Genomic DNA, 13,794 nt, shown 5'->3' with positions numbered 1-13,794 from the left:
AAAAGTTAATAGAACCTCTCTGAATTTAAAACGAAAAAATATAAGAGAAAAAATCTTGAACTCAGAAAATAATTCTGTAGATTTTGAATTAAGCTGAAAAATTCTTGAGTCAAGAAATTTTTTTTTTTATTTAGTAAATTTAATTAAATCAAAATTTCTCCAACATAAAAAATATTTTGCTTATTCATTTTTCACTTTTTGATTCTTCTCAATACGATAAATATGTTTACTGACCCGGCTGACCGATAAAAATAATTTGTTGTTATAAAACCATTTGGGAATAAAAGTGACATTAATAATAGTTATTCTATTGTTTAAAAAAATAATCATGACTTTTACGCAGAGAATATTGTATCCGGAAATCCGGATATAAATTCCTGATGAATCGAAATTGACAACGTGCTCAACGATGGATTACTATTTGATTTATACAATAACTTGTTGCCGAAGCTTTTTAAAAGCTTCTACATTCGATTAATAATTCCCTTTTACTAAAACAAAAAACTCTTATCATTTTTGTGTTTAAAAATAAAAAATCTCTCTATTAAACCCTTCCATGAATATACATTTTCAGATTTTATATTTCATATTCACTATTAATTATCATTTAAACGATCCCGAATTCAAACAACCTGAGCCATGATTCAGCGGAGCAAAGTATAATTTTTCTAAAAACTTTCCCTCCATAAATAACTTAAAAATTATTTTCTTCTTCTTACTTCTTTCAAAAGTTTCTTGACACGCAAGAGTAACTTTACAAAAAAATTTCTCCGCATAAAAAAAAGTTTTATCATTCAATTCAGAGCTTCAAAGAAATATTAAAATTTTTCCCTTTCAAATAATCACTCTACAATACAATAGATACTTGGAATATTTCGCGCCCGCGTTCTCGAGCTTGCACGATTCGCAGTAACACAGCATCCTCACAGGAGATTCAGTCGCCGTTTAGACCGCGACAACGCTGGGCATCGAACCGGCTGCTTGCCTCTTCCGTTAATTTTCTTATCGCGATTTTTCAGCACTCATTTTAACAACAAATTCCTAACATACTCCGTAATTAAATCAAATTAAATAATTAAAAATTTATTTAATTCAAAATTAAATTTATTTCTCCCGAGGTATTTTAAATAAAATTGTTTTAGTTTAAAACGCGGCTGTTTAACGACGTCATTTGTCGCCAATTTTAAATATTTAGATGATAAATTTTTTTTAAAAGTGTTTTTTGCTTATTTCATAAATTAAAATCGCAAGACACCGAGTCTATTGTCTCTGTCTTCGGTCGTGTACAATAGGCTCAATTCTGTGAAATTATATATTACAATACTCGAGGGAAGTTTTAGTAAATTTAACCGCCGATAAACAGCCGACGTGTGGTCCTGGTGTGGTCCTTGAAAACTTTTGAAACTTTCAGCGCTTCGATAACCTAGATATGTTTTTATTTCACTCACATAATTTCTCTATTTTCGGTTATGTATTTCTGTTTATAACTTTTCATATTGTCATATCAAAAAACCGCAATGTTAATTTGCACACTTTACGCTAATAAATTATAAATCTTATCTGCAAAAAAAATTAAAAAAAAAAAAAAAAAAAGTTTTATACTTTGAATAATTATCATTTTTTCGGTCTAAATTTTTATTCCAAAAGTTTCATAAGTATAATTGCTAAACGTGTAAAGTGTAATCTGAAATTTAATTCCTTTAAAATCATTATCACTGTGTTTTTAGTTAAAAAAAAGTCACATTGACTTTGAAGTTGCTATAATTAACCCACATCTGACAAGTTTTATTCTAAAAGTTTAGAACATCCTCTGTAATTTTAAAATTCTATTTTTAATTACAAACTAAATTTTCTATGTATTCCATAGAGTAAAGTAAATCGATTGTTTGCTTTCATTTTCACCTCACATTCTTCCTAATTTTTTTATTTTAATAAAATTCCATCGGAAAAACCCATTAAAATATTTGCGGTATACATAAATTCAATTTGATATTTAAAAAAAAATATTTACTGAAATAAAACTGAACCTATAAGTAAAACTAAATACAAGTGAAAAAAATTAATGAATAATAACCATCCAGCAGCTTAACAAATAATTGTTTCAGTGGTTTTGTTTTTAATGAGTCTTTAACTCGAAATTACAAATTCTACCTTGTAATCCGGGGAAGGAAAAAGCTAAAAGGAATCAGATTTTATCATAGGACAGAAAAATCTCATCTCCGGTTGGTTTATTTCAGAAGACACGCATCATTCGTTTTTATCAGTTTTCATCTATCCCATGCGAATGCAAATTAAAGCTTCTTTATTATTCAAGTATTTTGTTGTTAAGCTATTGTTGACTGTTCTTTTGAATTTCTTCAGCCATCACCGAGGGCAACTTGTTTTAATTTAACCGTCCGCAAATACAAGCTCTTCAAGCTTCTGATAACAGAACGAATCTTTTGTCTCGTGATGGTGAAACAAAGCGAAAGTGGATGATCAACTGCTAATAGTTATATCCATTATTTTCTCCGCTTACTCTTATCTGCTTCAAAATAGATTTTCATCGTGTAATAAATAATAAGTGACTTCCCACGCGGGAAAACTCTCGTCTGGTGGTCTAAATAAACACGCAAGCGGCTTGTTATTCATTTCATTGATCCGCGAAAATTCTGGATACCACAAATTCCTTAATACAAGTCATTGTTTTATAATTTTTTAGTTTTTTTTTTTCTTCTACCATCTATGGAATCTTGCTCTTATTAACTTATCTTTTTAGAGTAACAGCACTTTCTTCTTAATCACATTTATTTTCCTAATGTCGACGTAAAGTGGTACATCTTAACTTGGGCGTCTTTTTCACTTTATTTTTATTTTATCATCCCACCTCAAACATTACTTTCTCATTTTATTCATTATTATTTTTTTTTTATTTAAAAATATTTTGTCTTAAGAATTTTTTTATACCTAATATTTTGCCCATAATTTTGTCAAAGAATTTATTTGATTACAAAAAATTTTTTTCATGACTTTTTACTCGAATTCCAGCTAGAAGGTTGAATGTAAAAAAAATTTCAAGAACCTTAAGGATAAAAAATTTAATATCCCATAAAAAATTATTTTTATGATTTTTTCGTATCATCATAATTTTATTTACTACTTTACAAATTATTCTATCACAAAAAATTGTGTTTAAATTTTTCACATCAAAAACCAATTATCTTTTCCTGTGTAGGCAAAGAAACCAACGCAGCTGCTTGTACTAATTTGACAAACCTATAACTACCAACTATGTTACTGTAAAGCGCGATTATAATTGAAGATAAAAAAGAAACAAGTAAATCTAATTACCTGGTCAATAAGCAAACAAAAAATAGTGAAATAGAATAGGAAGAGAAGAAATTAGCAGAAAAAAGTGTAGGAACTATTTTTATTCGGCAAATGCAATTATAACGTGAGTCACGTGCGTGATTATAAACGAGGAAGATACAGAGGAACGGAATTATCAGAAGCGTCATCAAGTTGCTCGGAAGTGCGATCTGGTAAAATAGTTAGTTTGACGGCTGGGGTTATTTCAACTCCGGTTTCAAGCTCGTATTCGGGTTCATCTAATTCTTCATTACCGGGGCTTGAGGTCATTACTGAAGAAGGAAATAAAGAAGAGCCAGAAGAAGTGGGACGTCAATTTGACCGCGATTGCCGGGGTTTGTGGACAAAGACCGAGGACGAGATCGGACCCGGATGCTCGCAAGAACAAGACGTCGGAAGCGCTGCCACGTTGGAAGGGAAAATCTTGACGGTCCTCAACAAGTTTCTGACAACATCCCCTTTGGTTAATAAGGTTAAGCTACTTATGGTGAGTCAAGCAAATTCACTCGTCTATTTTGTTATTTACTTTTATTTCTGTTCTACCTTACTTTTACTATACAACAAATCCTTTTTTTACTGACGGTAAGCTATGGCTGAAGGATTCGAGACTTTTCTGATAATCAACAATTTATTTTTTATCACGAAATTCTATTTTGTTGTTTATCTTTTATTTTTGTTAGTTAATTAAAAACTTTTGTTTGTCGGTGGAATTTCTTTATACCGCTACCCACGCGCGGAATATATCTGTTTTATAGAAACTGTTTTTGAAAACCTTATGTGCGCTGTATACTCCACTTACATTACATAATACGAAAAAAGCGAAAGAGAAAGAGAAAGAGAGTGGAGTGAAAATATGCGATGAAGGAAACTAGAACGCAAAAACTTTTCAGTTAGCTTTTTTAACCATACGCTTGTATATATTCATAATGCTTAAGAACTTCTTGGAAAGTAGAGACCTAGTTTTAATATGAAAATCAATTGTTGAATGAGGCATTTTTGTTTTAATAAATATCATCAAAAATTACTTTTTAAAATTTTATAATTATAATTTTAGAAAAAAAAAATATTTTTCGTTTCAATTTTATAAATTTTTAATTTTTTAATTTTTGTGAATTAAAATTTGAGTAAATTCTCATGTTTAAAAGTTATCGTAAAAAAATGAAAAATTGATATTTATTTAAACTTGATGAAAATATACAAGTGAAATGTATTTATAAATATACAAAAGTTTTCCGCGGTTTTGTATTTCGAATCATACCTCAGTCGATAAAATTATGATTGTTATTCCGTAAAGTGATCTGCATGTCATATCTATTATAGATAGTGGATATGCGATGGTTTTGTGTCAATTTAGAAGTCAAATAACAACAAGACGATTTTCGAATGCGGGGGATTGTAGAAAGAAATTGATGAAAAAAGATATCTCAAGGGTATTAATTTATTCATTGCAAAAAAAATCAAGCTTTATCGATGATTGAAGAAAAATTCGGACAGTTTTCGAATACTAATGATGTATTATCAGCATTTGAATTGATAAATGTTTCATTTTTTCCATTTGTTGTTCATACGAGTGACATTTCCGGGGTAGAAAATTGTGTTAGTGCAATCATAATTGTATTTATTCCCGATTTATGAGAGTAGACTAATTTATATTGCTCGATAAACATCCATTATGACATTAAGAGCACTAATTGTCTGTTCTTATGTGTGCATAATTTATTTAAATAATTTAACGTCTACATTCTGCATGTCAGTTTTAATTTTAACATGACATTCTGCAATGCATAATCAGTTTTAATTGTCATTTTTGTACTTCCATTCGCCCGCTTGAACTTTTCCCTTAGGATATACGTCGAACTAATTACAATTCCATGATAGAAAGGCTTTAAAAAAATAAAACATTTAAAAAAGTGGAGAACACTGTTGGCGTTTGATTTACAAATAGATTGACAGGCAAAATTAGAATTGCGTGAAATACGCTCGTGAGAAATCGTTCAATTGTCGATAAATAAACCATGAAAATGAATAGAGAGTATAGGCTATATCTTTAAAAAATAAATTGCCCATAAATTCTCAGCAAATTTTATTGTAATTTAAATTCTTTTTATCCTGTTTTACATAAAACATTTTTAATTCTTCGAAAAAGTCTTCATCAATTTTACGTTTTGTGTTTTCCAACAGTCTCTAATCTGAATAGCAGTTAAATCTCCAAGAATTTAGTCCTTTGGATCAATTGGAAATAATGATAGATGTTAGTAAATTAATTTTAAAATATAATATCGGGGAACAAATAAATATTTATTGAATTAGCTTAGCCAAAGCTAACAGCAACAAAAAGTATTCATTAAAGTATACATCAGGTTTTAGAAAAAATAAATTTTGAAGAAAAATTTTTTATTATGATGCAATTCGCATGAAAGAATACTTTTTGATCTTGAAAGTAATTTCTCATGTACCTTAGTCTTTGATCAAACTTTCTTAAGTATTCCCTTATGTTATACCTTAGCGAAAATAGGATGACTGTTTGATAGATCATCAGTAATAATGCACTCCGAACTCCTCTCAGCAATTCAACAATACTCATAGTATTATATTAAATAAGTATTCCTACAGCAGCAGAAATATTTTGTATTTTTGACGTAAAAGGGTTGTAAATATTAAGTAGGATTATTATTATATGTTCAAAAGTAAATATGGTAATACATATTAGAATTTCCATTTCTTTTATGGATTTTCAAAAGAGATTTCATAAATTTTCAATGAAACCTTATTTATTATCTGAAAAAAAAAATTAAGCTCGATTCAAGAGAAAATTTTTTAAACCAAAAAAATTATTTTGAATCAAGAAAATAATTTATTGGTTCAAAAATTTTTTTCTTGAATAAATCTAATTTTTTTTCAGTGTTTAAATTTAAATTAAAAATTTTCCTTGGCTATTTTTAATAGCTTTTTATATTATATCGGTATAAAAAATAAAAAAATCGTATTTCAGATATTGTTAATCATCTATTCGTATAAACTTGGAAAGTAAAGGCCGAGTGGTATTTTATGCCATCACGGAAGACAAAGAATAAAGCGAAATGTGTGTATATATGCCGATAAATAGTCGTTGAGGACGAATCAGAAACATAGTTATCGACACGTGACCAGAGTTGGTTTTGTTCTCACTCACTTTGTCATCTCTTTGTTAGCCCGAGTGTGTGATTGTTTTGAGACTTGCCAATTGGATTAAACTTCTACCGATACACAATATGCGATAATAAAAAATGACACTAAATTTAGAAAACTGATCGAAGTGACAAAAAAAAAAAAATAAGTTACATTTGTTACTGTCCCTTTATACCGTTCTATTGTCACCATATCTATAAATCCGTGATCAAAAAGTGCGATTACAAAGTGACTAACTGGCACCTTTGATGGGAAATAAAGCTTTTTTTGGCGTTTCTTGTAGCATTTTTTTATATGATGATCAAGAATTCTATTCAGTTCGCAATTTCGAAGCACGTAACATACCAGATAAATGCTGATACAAAAGCGTTAAAACTTCGAGTGTAGCTTAGTGTAGCTGACCAGACTGCTTTGCTCCGTATAAATACACGGAGAATACGTATATGCTCATATCAGTGAGCGCTGAAGAAAAAAAAAATGAGAATCCTTTGTATGCATACGAATGGTCTTGAACCACTCGGATTGGATGACACTAAAGCTTATAAACGCTGTCATATGTTAAGAGGCGGAGATTTATCTTTTTTCAGGAGCTAAAATGCCTCTAAAAAATTTTTCAAGTACATCATTACTCAATTATATTGCTCAAAGTATACCATGCAGTAGTTACGTCTTTACTGCTCTTGTAGTTCCGAAGAAATAAAATGATAAAATGTTTTTTTTTTTTTTTTAATTTTTTGTGTTAGAATTTTAATAGTTTTTCAAAGCAGAAAAATAAAATTATTTCTCAGTTCATTATGCAATTTTTGACAACTTCATTTATGGATTTAAAAAATCAGGATAATATTAAACGAAAAAATAATAAAAAGACTAGTGTGTTTCGGAAAGTTGTAAGGGTTGTTACGGAATTAATTAGTGAAGCAAATATTTGGTTCAATCGACTGGTAGGTTTCTGGTTAAGATGTGGTCTCTTAGAAGCAGATGGCCTCATTGCAGAACTTGATAGTGTTCAGGTATGAATAGAATATACTGCTATATACTGACATAAAATAAATGTATAGGAATAGAAAGAGAAATTTCGATTTTAGTAGTAAGTTAAAGTAGTAGGATTTTATTTTAAAGATTCATTCATAGATTATAATCAGTGTCATTCTTTTAAAATATTACATGAGATTTTTGTAGCCTTTGGGCTCTCGACATACACGTACATGAATAAAAATAAAAGTACGTCGTTATCTCTTGGAGCAATGAACGTTGCTTGCTCTCTGCTCTAGTGGCTTTATGGAGTTTTTATGAGAATATTGAAATTCTCTTTAGAATTTTATTCTTAGGTACTTTTTAGGTTTGGGATATCTGCTTATGTATATTTAAAGGGAATATTCTCATTATTTTTTATTGAGCTCTATTATACCATTTTTTATTTCGGATTTTAAACTGTACACAAAATGAGGTTATAGGAATATTATTTTATTATTAATTTTTTATTTTCATTCATTGTTATCATACACGCCAGTGTAAAAAATTATTTATTTTTTTGGATTAAAAAAAAATTTTTATTCCAAAAAGTGATTGAATTACATTAAAATAAATAACAAAATATTCTTTTGCCTGATTCGGGATCTCATCATGAATATTTTAACAATAACAATCAGAGCCCATTGTTAAAATTTTCCGCTATTATTCTTTTTATTATACATAAGCTAATTTTTAATAACTGAAAGGAAGTTTTTTATGAAAAATAAATTTAATTGGTAAAAAAAATTTAGACAGCAGCATAGGGATACTATTACGCGATTTTTTACTATTGACGTTAATATTGAACTTTATTACTAAAGACACTAAGGATTTAAGTACTTGGTTAAGTATTATTGATAGGTCGTTAGAGTTTTCATGCAGAAATTCACAAATAGGCCGTATTTTATCATAAAACAAAATTCGTAAATTTTTATAATAATTTATCAAGTTTGAATTTTAATTTCTCCGAAAAATTATGACAATATTGACTTATAAAATAACTTTTATAATTAATATTAGTGATAATTTATCAAAAGAGTTATTCAAAATTTAAAATTCTCTTAAAGTAAATTAAAGTTTAATAGATTGATCTCAAGTCTAATTGAATTCCAAAGTGAATGCTTTTATGACTTAGTAAGATTCTTTTCAACTGATTGATTTCTTAAAGTTCTGAAAAGTTTGAAGGTATAATTTGAACTAATTTATTGAAGCATACAATGTAAATTTATTCAAAAATTATCGGCAAGTTTTGCTGTTATAATTAAAATCAGTTTCAATAAATTTAGGTCACAATAAAATTTTGTGATCAAGCTATTTCTTCGTGGGGATAAAACAAAATAAAAATTTAGTATCTGTTAAATGAGAGCAGTATTTCAGTGTTAAGATCAAAAGAGAACAAGCATAAATGGAAGAACATGTGAAACCTGAGGCCTGATTTACGTTTGCTTAGCAGGATAAGGAATTTTCCGGTTTTCGCTAAGGTGTAAATAAGCTGGAATCGTGAACAAAATTCGCCGCGCCCGAGGGGTCCACATGAGAACGCCTAGTGAATTCATGACGTTTTATCAACTAAACCGGCATCTTGAGGCTGCGGTGACCCGAAAGCGAGATTTCATTATATTACTTGTGACACAGGCTAAGGTCAAAAGTGAGACAGTTGCCTGATTTACTGAAGACTTAAGTAATCAAAAATAAATTAAATTACGGAACCAATTAAGTGAAATCATTAGATACTACCTACTGGTCTGGGATGAAATATTCGTAAAGTATGGAAATCAGTCTGTTATTAATATCTCGGATTCATATCTATTACGGCGTAGGAAGTATAACTATAAATTTATACTTGGGTATAATTGAAGTAGTTTGATTTCGACTGTAATTTGGAATCGTACAAAAAAATTTAAAACAGCTTTTTTCTATCATTTAATTAGTCAGTTATAATCAAAACTTTATTGACAGTATGGATTTTTTTTGACGACCAAAAAAAATAGAACTTTAGATTTTTCATAATTCATTTATTGCTATTTCAAGAGTATGCAAAAAAAAAATTTGGAGTAAAAATTTCAATAGTCCGTAAGATATTCAAAATTACATTTTTTTTTTTTTTGAATTAAAAGAAACATGAAAAATTATAAATTATATATAATCAAAAAAATTCGTAATAAAAATAACGTCATACAAAAAATAAAATGACGTATGTTTTTGAATATCTTGTTGCTGCATGCGTCAACGTTTTTATCAGCACAACAATATTACATTAACCGTAAAAATATTTTTCTGCAGATTACTGAAATATGCAAGCGATTCAAAATATCGCTGAAATGCTTGAGACATTGTAAATATAAACAATAATTTAAACTGTCGTCAGTATCGAGACATGACGCAAATATTTAAAGTTGCATAAATAGCGACAACTTTTATAGTTCCGATTTAAATCACTATATATAAAAAGTCGATCTTGAATGTATTTTATTTCTTTCAGATTTAGAAATATTTATTTATTTATCTATATTTTCCGGAGTGTGAATATATATTCCAATCGTTGGTAAAAGTAAAAGCAGAAGCTTCTTAAAAAGTTTAACTAAAGCAGCTTAGAACCCCAAGTACCAGAGAGAATTATTGCGAAGATTCACAGAGATTTTTGGCACCATGCAATACAATGTAAATGTCCCACTTTATAAATATATTTTTTATTCTTACGTCGGGCTTGTACATAATAACAATAACACGGAAACTCGAACCCCTCGAACCACTATTACATCCTACCGTAAAAATAAATCTGTTCGGAATGAAAATTTATTTTCATATTACTTGTTATGATATTCATCTTGACGATTTTTTATTGTTGTACATTGATATTAATTCGCGTGGGAGTTTCCACTGCATAATTCTGTACGTGATAGTGGAGATACTTTTCAAGCTTATTACTCTTGATAAAAAAAAATTATTAAAAACTTTATGAGTGTGAAAAGAATGTACAGGTAGAGGTAGAGAAAAATATCAACAATAAACGTGAAAAAATTGTTATTATTAAATAAAATAACGGACATGAGATAATTTATTATCGCTCTTATTACAATGATAGATAATTTTTTTCAACAGGATTTTTTTTTAGATTTTCTTTTATCGATAGATTTTAAATTTTTTAAGAATGAGGCGAAAAATTTTTTTTTTTCGTTTTTTAAATTATTTAAAAATAAATAATCGACGCCTTAAACTCCCCGAGGGATTTAAAAAAAAAATTACCTATAGGTGTAAGGGTATATTCATAAATCCATGTACCCGAGATACATTGTACAGAGTGCAAACATTTATACTCATCACTTGTATAGTAAATATCTACATGCCTAATACTAACGTCCAAGCCTGTATCTAAGTGCGTAGCAGGAGTTTTATGCGCGTTCCACCAACACTTGAACTTGTGTGCTTAAAACCCTTCGAGACATACTGTCGCTTTTGTGTGTGTGTAGATATGCTGCGTGGAAGATGTTGATCGGGATCCGGATACTGAGATGGGTCGGAGAGAGGATTTGCCCTGGGTGATGACATTCTACGTCTGTTTACTTTCAATGGGCTTTACCAGTATCGAATAAATTTTATTATAAATTCTTATATTAGATTTTATTATTTTTTCTGTCCATTGCAATGTGCTTAACCGCATTTGAATATTTTATTCCCAGAGATGAATTATTCCTTTGGGGACAAATTAAAAATGCAATGAGACTGAGACAGCTTAGGTTTTTTTGCTTAAGCACAAGAACAATTAAAAAGACGTTGAATGGAAACTAGGAAAAACGCAACATTAATTTCATTCGTATATAAGGTCTCTTTGGAGTTGGCAAGTGATGTATCACTGCGGATGACCCGTAAAAAAATTCATTCTGTTATGGCTCATGCTTTTCTCGAGAGAGCGTTGTATAAATAGCGTGGATTTAATATGAAAATTATTTAGATTTCTTTTAATTTTCCAAACACATCCTTGTCACTTTATCTTGTTGAGAATATTTTTCTTTAGTTTACTTTAACTACTTATTTTTATTTTTTGTTGATTAATGGCTAGAATTATCTAAATTCAAATAATTATAATAAAATTACCTTGTTTCATTCTCAAAATGAAATAACATTTTTTTTTTATTTTTCAAATAATTTCCATTCGTGTTTCAATGCTTACATTAGTTATAAAAGTTTCTGAGTGTAATAATTCAGCAAATTGCGTTAGTAAATTTTGAACTTCTTAACCTAAGTTCTAGTCTCATCTATTATTAAGCCAATGAGTATAAGCGGCTTGTATTAAGGTAATTTGCAATGCCTGACGAACGATGGTTTGCCCTTAAGTCTAATACTGTACAGCTCTTATATTTTTCTTTTTTTTGTCAAACTTATTCTAGAGTTTTGGAATTCGCTAGCATTATATATAACATCGTTATGCCACGTGCAGAAATTCTGAAACTGTTCGTGTTAGAGATCAATATTACGAAAATTTAAATAGTAATGCTTATTCAGAAACTACTGGAATATTTTTTCGAATAATTCCAAATTTTCTAATCAAAAGAGATACATTTTTACGAATGAGAATTTTTTTCTGTTGATTCAAATGTTATTTATATTTATATTTTATCTTTCCATTGTATCTTACATTTTTTTTATTATTTTATTTTATTTTTATAAATATCTTCAAATCTAACTTTATTCGCCGAAAAATATTACGATTTTATTCTTATTATGTTTTATATGTATACGTGCATAAAATTTTTTTCTACTGGTTACGGATGCGGGTGTTTATATCCTACTGAGATTTTTATACTCCAAGAAAATTTAACGATAACGAACTTTAGCTATAAAATTATAACTTTTAAAAAAAGTAACAATTTTTTTTTTTACAAGTTCAATTATAATTAAACTTTAATTATTATCAAAATAACTAAATGCCCAAAATTATTCTATCTATCATCAATTGTGTTAATTGATCACTCCATAAATCATTCTGTTAAAAATAAATTTATTTGATTGGGTTTTTCATTAAAATTTCCAAGAATCTAGAATTTTATGTGATTTAAAATTATTGACAAGTCATTTTTATCGTTCGGCGTATTAAAATAAAAGACCAGTTATTGACGCTCAAGAACACCTATAATTAATAGTTTGATTATTTTGATATATTTATTTTTTAGCTTCTCTGTTATCTAATCTTTAAAAAGTACATTGAACACAACTGAATAATCACATGATTACATGATTACGTTTACATGAAACTTATTATTTAACAATCATTGACGTACATTTTTGGTATTAAAAATAATTTTCTATCGTCGTCATTAGATAATTGTGACGATAGTAGAATTTAGTCACGTACTATAATAATATATAAACAGATACAAGTAATAATTATTATATTGTGACTAGAACTACTGTTCAAATCAATTTATCCATTTCATTCGTTTTTAAAAAATTCGTGTGTTAGATATAATTTTGCTATTAGTACAAACTGCAAAAATGAAAGTTAAATTTGTTGCATTTATTGGAATTTTAGGAATAATTCTCTTTTGTCCCGATTCGGAAGCAATACCTAAAGGTATGCCTCGAGAGTTATATGCTAAATATTTACCTAAAATAGCTTGTTATTTCAAACAACAACATTGTAGTCTTGAAGATGCTTATTTCAAATGTAAGTACATTTTTTTAATATATTTTTTTTTTTGAAGCAAATACTGTACTCAAATATTCTAAATATAATTTTTTTACAATTAATGTATTTATTTGATAATTATTTTTCGTGTCGTATTTCAGCTCAATTTCCAGACATCGTTGGCAACGAATGTTCAAAATGTGATGCAAAAACTAAAATAAAAGCACGAGAAGAAATGCCCATCATACAAAAATTCTACCCGACTAAATTTAGAATCTTACTAGAGAAATACGTTATTCCAAAAGTTTTTGACTGTCTTCTCTATGATGGGCCTTGTGACAAAAAAATTACTCTTTTCAAAGAAAAACTGCCATTTATCTTGAAAAACCACAAGTGCCCTGGTTGCAGTGAAACAGTAAGATTCAAAATTCGTGAACGAATTATTTATCTGAAGAGGCGTCATGCCAAAAAATGGCGGGAAATTAAGAATAAATACCTTCATTAATTTATATTACTATCAATATATTTATATTATTACATTTTTTATATTTCTGTTTAGAATAACAAAAAAAAAACCTCTGTCGATAAAAATTAACAAATGTAAAAAAATAAAATAAATAAACTATCAAATTTTTTATTTT

The 13,794-nt window shown here is 28.4% G+C and overlaps 1 protein-coding gene across 5 annotated transcripts in view; it reads left to right on the top strand.

Moving 5' to 3' along the window:
• LOC141526084 (uncharacterized) overlaps positions 1–13,794 on the top strand; it is a 58,348-nt gene that overhangs the window by 7,547 nt on the left and 37,007 nt on the right. Inside the window, exons 1-2 of one of the 5 annotated variants that reach the window (XM_074240850.1) lie at positions 954–1,053; positions 3,215–3,835. In XM_074240850.1, the coding sequence (XP_074096951.1) occupies positions 3,833–3,835 (3 nt within the window). In that variant the 5' untranslated portion in view covers positions 954–1,053; positions 3,215–3,832. Of the gene's footprint in view, positions 1–953; positions 1,119–1,976; positions 2,223–3,214; positions 3,836–7,254; positions 7,527–13,794 lie in introns of those variants that run through there. The other 4 variants (XM_074240849.1, XM_074240852.1, XM_074240851.1 and 1 more) reach the window with 4 other exon arrangements.

The sequence above is a fragment of the Cotesia typhae genome, unplaced genomic scaffold (genome assembly GCF_013202065.1).
Source record: "Cotesia typhae breed Kobodo isofemale line unplaced genomic scaffold, CoteBio_Ctyphae contig_33, whole genome shotgun sequence".
NCBI lineage: Eukaryota > Metazoa > Arthropoda > Insecta > Hymenoptera > Braconidae > Cotesia > Cotesia typhae.
The sequence above is the reverse complement of the archived record's forward strand: the minus strand, read 5'-3'. Positions and strand labels throughout refer to the sequence as shown.